General features: G+C 37.2%; 1 protein-coding gene across 1 annotated transcript; it reads right to left on the bottom strand.

The window, feature by feature from the left end:
• Positions 1 to 959: 959 nt before the first annotated feature.
• On the bottom strand, positions 960 to 6431 carry LOC104942878 (anoctamin-1-like). Its single transcript, XM_010768185.1, has 7 exons — positions 6309 to 6431; positions 3760 to 3911; positions 3393 to 3447; positions 2780 to 2828; positions 1863 to 1918; positions 1719 to 1760; positions 960 to 1028 (listed from the first exon to the last, which is right to left on the bottom strand). The coding sequence occupies exons 1-7, from the start codon at positions 6429 to 6431 to the stop codon at positions 960 to 962; spliced, it is 546 nt and encodes a 181-aa protein (XP_010766487.1).
• Between the last annotated feature and the right edge of the window lie 292 nt (positions 6432 to 6723).

Genomic DNA, 6723 nt, shown 5'->3' with positions numbered 1-6723 from the left:
ATTTAAAAAAATTGTTATTCTTTTCCCCCGCATATTTAGCATATTTCGCAACTTTCCGCATATTTCCTAACTTCCCGCAATTTCACCGCATAAAATCACATAAAACCCTGCATGTTTAATCGCATAATCAAGGATTTTAGCCCGCATAATCAAGGAATTTAGCCCGCATAATCAAGGATTTTTGCCCGCGTTTTTCTGGAGGGTCTAATAGGAACCTGAACTGTACTTACGTACTTGACCAGGGTTAGCACATTCCATAGTAATACAATGCAAGGCAGGGACATGGGGGGGGGGGGAGGGCCACCAGTATACTCTAATAAATATGTGTGTAAATCTGGCTCTGATATGGGCTTGTGCCTTCACATCCACTGACCTCATCACACGCCACTGGTAAGCAGGGATTCGTGACAAAAACAGCCCTGCACTCAAACAGCCGGGGGCTTTATTGGGCTGTGTTGTTGTACTAATGAGACGATAAACTCTGATATAGGAAGTCCAACTGGAGATACGCAAAGCTGTGACACAACCTCAAACCAGTCAGTTCTTTTGATGCAGAAGGTATTTCTGAGAACCACTTAATAATACCTCTCTTTTTTCAAATAAATAAATCACTAAACCCATAAATCATTACCACAATAACAAAAGATGTGCAACAAATTCAACACTCTTTGATGTTTTCAATTTCCGAGGTGCTTTGACCTTCTTATTTAAATCCCTGTGCAGGATTATAACAGTTCTGAACTTGGATCAATCCTCTGGCAGTATAAAGGATTACACTGTTATTTATAATCCTGGCTATGTAATATAGTGTATGATGTAAAGTACAAATCTATGAGCCTGAATCCTGAGTCCTTCAAAATAAAAGCCCAAGCTGAAGAACAGGAAGGGGATTTTGATAGAAGAGTTGTTACCATACGGGAATGTTGGAACTAAATGATATTACTAAACGCTAAGTGTCCTTACCGCACAAGTCCGATGGGCTGGTACTTGAAGAACACACTGTAGTTTGCCCACTCTTCATACAAAAGCTGAGGAAGAAAATCAACAGTGTTTTGTTGCATTATTTGATACAGTTTTAATCATGCATTTAATCTTTCTAATTCTACTTCTAATTTAATACAACGCAATTGCTGTTTACTTCACAGTGAACTGTCACCATGCTAGTTAGCTTAGCCCATTGATGTACATTTCAGGCAACAAAATGAGCTAGAAGAGCCTCCATCGTCACGGGTAAAGGTGGAGGTAATAGATGAAACCTGTTTTTAACAACATTAAATTGTACAGTTGAGTCTAATGATTTTTTTCTATGTAATTATAAATATGAAGTAAATGCATTTGGTGGGGGACTATTTTAAGCAGCGGATTAATACGGTGAAAACACATTTGGTACTCAAGTGAGTGTTCTCAGAAGCAAGATAGTAGGCTAAATGCTTGTAAACTATATAAAAATATACATTCAAAACAACAACAAAAACTTAACAAACTAAATATTTGAAAGTTTGAAACACGTATGATCTACTGTAAAAACGTCAGCAAAAAAAAAAGAGACTTGAGCATGCAGGTTTACTATTGACCTTGTGAGTGTTGCAAGTATTTGTAAAGTTTAGAGATAGCTAGGTCACAGATTTATGGACCTAATTACCATGCATGCACGTGTGCAGAGCTTTACAAATGCAATGTGTGAACAACAGTCAACCAGGACCTGCTCACTTCCTCACCCTTCTGTCATTGTGTACTGCGCTCTCCTCATTAATGTCTCCCTGTAAAGAAAAGAGAAACACTGATGCTGTGCATACTAACCAGAGACTGTGACCTGGGACTCTTCTTTTAATAACCTATTGGTCAGGATTAGTACTACTCACATCATGAAGAGGGTAAGCTGCAGTATAGATACCACTCCCCAGGAGACTGGTGATACCTGCAAACAAGAGGCAGGTGTTAGGGTGGGTTCCACATCTTTATGGAGGCTTACTGGCCATTTCATTTTCAGTTTATGAAGATGGAGGAGAAAATGTAAGTCATCGAAAGACCAGGATAAGTGATTTGAACTCAGAGCTTTATGCCGGGTTCGGACAGCACAATATTTGCTGTTACATGGTCACTGTGTCGGATAAGATTTTTTTGTCATAACATCTTGCTGAGACTTGGCAGAGAGACACGACTGCAGCACAAATCAAAGCTCGCCTTCTTTCATAACATTTCATAGAAAATCGCGAAAACCCCAGTTCCACCTGGAGCTCAAACATCTTTATCTTTCCCATCATGGTCTTTGCTGAGAAAGCTCTCATCGCTCTCATCGCTCTCATCGCTCTCATCGCTCTCATCAATGTAAATACAAAAATAAAAAGTCACTGCATCCGGGTCAAACTGTGGTTCTCACTGTGTGAAGACACACGTGCTTTAACACATGCAGAATAAAACCTTGGATATGCATGGAAGTAAATCTGGTCCATCTTTTTAATCTGAATTGTATACATAAATTGTATACAAAAAATGTATAATTATTTGGTACTAGAAATTCAATGGCTTTTAATTGTATAATCAGATGGAATCAGATTTACTTCCATCTCAAAAGGAAGAAATGACAACTTCAGCACTGGATGAACCTATTAATATTCCTTATGGGCAGAATTGCATCTGTTCAAATAAATTCCTCAATTAAATGATCTATTTTCAATAACTCCAACGTAACCCACCCTAAACTTACTAAAGTAAGATTGACTCACCTCTAAACTCCACTGGAAAACAAGACAGAGAAGTGAACTGTTGAGAGACTCACCCATGCTGTACTTGGCCTTGCATTTGGTTCTTTTTAATATTTCAAAAACCTGGAATAAAATGAAAACACAATGACGGAACATGACAAGGCACTAGGACAGTTAAACTCTTTATAACTCTTGTATATATTGTAATACACATTTTATATATTGTAGACTAGTACAATGTGCACATTTTTACTTAAAGTTTCCTATGTTTATATTATTATTTTAGGCTATTTCATTTTATTGGACATTTTACTTACATTTCTTATTTTACATAAATATCTTCATTTGACTATCATTATTTGCACATTCTTATGTTAATTTTCCATCTATATAATACAGTGCATATTTGTTTAATGATTTATCTTTTATCTGTTTCATTCTGAACGGGAGTAACTGTCCCCCAGAAACCTATGCTGATTCTGATTTTCATAATCTGCAAAAGCAATAATGACCACAACCAAATTGACCTATGTGGGTCAGAGAGAAGGTAGTATTTACATAAATTCCTTTATTTTTACACGTTATGGCATGCATACGATCCTTGCACAATCTGTCAGAAGAATTCATAACAAAAGTAACATGTTCGTTATTGTAAGAAACATCCCAGACAAACTTCCGTGGACTTACTATAGAACTCCTGGTTTTGCTGTCAAAGAAGTTATCTTTGTCTGAGAGGTCAAACCTGTAAATGAAACAAAAAAACACCGTTCTTAGATACTGCTTAAAGGAAATCGACGTTTTCACCTTAAACTTTAATAGAAGTGATATCAAAAACATTTAAAACATTTTTTGTATGTATTTGTGATATAAAGTGTTTATTAAGCTGTCTTTTGTGGCCAGCAGCTATGGCCATGCTAACAGTTAGCCACCATATTGAAACACTTCTCTGGTTAAAAATAATTGCTCTACTTCTCATAAAGGGTTTCCTCTTTGTGGTTGTGTAGCATGTACACCCATATTAAGCTAAAAAGGTAACACATATGAAAACACTTACAGGTGTTGTTTCTCTCTGGAGAACGTGTGTGAAAGGTGTTTGATGTTCTGTGGTTGATGTTCCTCAACATGAGGGTGGAGAGGTTCCACGAGTTTACAAGCCAGGGAGCAGATCTTCTCCACAACACCACTCAACTGCTTCACCTCATACACCTAGAACACACACAGTTCATCAAGATTACTTTGTGAGTGAAGTGCATTTAACACAAGAACAGACATGAAAGACATCCACAATCCATTTCAAGTTAAGCCATCCTGAAATACCATGACAATGTTTCACTTATTGTTTGTTGGAGCAGCGTGGGTTTAACTGTATGCTTGTTTAATGCTAAACATGGTTTTATCTATGTTTTCCCTATTACATTTAGAGCACAATATGTACTGGGAATTCGTAAACTGCATATAGAGTTCTCAGCTCACCAATAAAAGCTTGTTGGAAGTGTTGCATTAACTAAATGTAAAGTGATGAAGAAAAAAACAACAACCCCCGAACTGTATATGCCTAACTGAAATGATTGTATTATAAATATGAAAATGTATACTCACATGCTTCCACTGGGTCGGATAATACAAATCAATACGTTTCCGTAGCTATGTAGACGACACACACATTTAAATAACCATTTCACCAGGTGACTTGCTGTCCAGTACAAACACTGAGTAAATGCATCGAACAAATCCATGGTTAAATGTGTCAGGACTTCCATCAAATAAACAAAGATAAAACTCAGACAATAGTGTTTGGAACAAAAAGGCATTGTTTAAAAGTCAGTGCTCATCTTCTGTAGAGAAGGCCCAAAAGCTATAAGATGTTCTGGATTTCTGTTATTATATAGTGTTAGTATCTGTTGTTTCGGTTCATCGGTGGTTATCTAAGGGGGAGTCACACGTCAAAAGTATTGGGTCTCAGGCAGTAAAAAGGTTAAGTGACAGACGAAAGTTGGGCAGCAGTGCATTAAGTTTCATTTCAAGTGATGTGTGCATAAAGAAAACCACGCACACATAGGATCTGTATCACTGCTGACTTTCACTTATTGACAAAGAGAAGTCAGTAAAGGAATATCAATCATCTCTCAGCTTTGGATATTTGTCCTTTAGAGATGTTCTGACCGACACACCGGTGTGAGCCTCGTGATAAATACAGAACTATTGCCCAGACAGAGCTTATCCCTATATCTCCACTATGCTTTAATCGGAAAGGTTAAAAACAACTGAAAAGGCCAAAAATCTAGGTGTAGTCATGGACTCTGACATGAATTTCACAGCCACATTAAAACAATTCAGCCTACTATCGCCTTAAGCTATATCTAGATTCAAGGATTCAACCACTGTAATGGTGTCGTCACAGGTCTCAGTAAAAGATCCATCAGACAGCTGCAGCTGATTCAGAACGCTGCTGCTCGAGTCCTCACTAACACTAAGAAAGTGGATCACATCACTCCTGTTCTGAAGTCTTTACACTGGCTTCTTGTGTGTCAAAGAATACTGCTGTTGGTTTATAAATCACTGAATATTTTTTTTCTGATCTTTTGCTACATTCAAACTCTCAGGTCTTCTGGGAGGGGTCTGCTTTCTGTCCCCAGAGTCAGAACTAAACATGGAGAAGCAGCGTTCAGTTATTATGGTCCATAAATCTGGATTGAATCCCAGAAAACTGCAGTTCAGGCAACTTTTATTATTGTAATTTTGTACCTGTCTTGTTGTATTTTAGCTTGTTTTCATGTGTATTCTCAGTTTAAATGTGATTAAATGTTTTTTTTATTTTACACCAAGTCTTAATGTTTTTAATAATTTAATTGTAAAGCACTTTGAATTGCCTTGTTGTTAAAATGTATAACATAAATAAACTTGCCTTGCCTTACTCACATGTAATCAATATGAAGGGAAGCATATACCAAATACAGTTTTACTGTCAGTAATATACTCAATATTCATGATTTGCACTTGCATAAACAAATGGAGAATGCTCTGTATAACTGTATACTGTAACTATAGATATCTGATATGTAGTAGCCTCAATGAAGATGAATGTCTCTGAGGATGGACAGGCAGATGTCTTATTAGACAGTTATTAGTTATAGTTATACATTTTTGCAATTACTTTTACCACCTGTTACGAAACAATCCTCCAAAAATCCAAGTATGTTGTAATACTATATTTATCTTTTTCTCCCATCTTTTTTTACAATATATTGCTTAACAGTCAATGCAGGTGTAAAAACCAGAACAAGGACATCACTTCCTAAAAACTGTACAAAGGTAAGAATAAATGCCAACTTTTTACAGACACTGTGATGTCTTTCTACAAAGCCCACTTTCAAGACTGTAACAGAGTGTAACAGATATGGTCAGGAAAACTGTTACACTGCATTTTATTTTCCTGTATGTGGATAGTGGGCTTTAAAAGAGCCGGACCCTGACTATAAAGGACAAGACTTTGACACCAGAGAACAGCCTTTGTGTGGTTGGATTAAGGGAACAAATGCATTGTAGAGTGCGGTCAACAGAGAGTGTAATAGGGGTAACTTTACAGCCTCAACAGAGTCTTACCTTCTTGGTGGGCATCTTCAGCTTCATCAGCTCGGCCTCTCGACAGAGGATGTTCCAGGGAGCATGAATCTTCACAAAGCCAACCCCTGCAATCTTGGTCTGAAATACAAAAAATATATTCATGTTTTACTGTGGTCAGAATTCAAAAAGCACACTCGGAAAGAAGAATTGAACGTTGCATGTAAAACTAATCTTAGAAAGGACCATGGCAGAGTATTTGAATGCATGTACAAGGGGGACAACCCAAAGAGCAATCTGGACCAGGACTGGACTTCACTCTGCTTAAAGACAAACTCATATTTAACATCAGTTGCGACAGAAAAACTACTCCACGAGCTGAGAATTAGTAGTTCATTTTACTATTAACAGCATATTAGGGTCAATGTATATTAATATTTCCGATGTTGTGTATTTG

Source organism: Notothenia coriiceps, unplaced genomic scaffold, assembly GCF_000735185.1.
Source record: "Notothenia coriiceps isolate Sejong01 unplaced genomic scaffold, NC01 NC01_scaffold00005349, whole genome shotgun sequence".
Lineage (NCBI taxonomy): Eukaryota > Metazoa > Chordata > Actinopteri > Perciformes > Nototheniidae > Notothenia > Notothenia coriiceps.
Note: the sequence above shows the minus strand (reverse complement) of the source record. Positions and strands in the feature narration are given on the sequence as shown.

Bases quoted from the DNA above. Each gene is read 5' to 3' on its own strand.
- LOC104942878 (XM_010768185.1), bottom strand. From the start codon at position 6,431: ATGAATATATTTTTTGTATTTCAGACCAAGATTGCAGGGGTTGGCTTT. The intron at 1,919-2,779 runs GTGAGTCTCTCA...TCTTGTTTGCAG, and splicing joins CAAGGCCAAGTACAGCATGG to GTATCACCAGTCTCCTGGGG. The intron at 1,029-1,718 runs GTGAGGAAGTGA...TTTCTTCCTCAG, and splicing joins CAGTACACAATGACAGAAGG to CTTTTGTATGAAGAGTGGGC.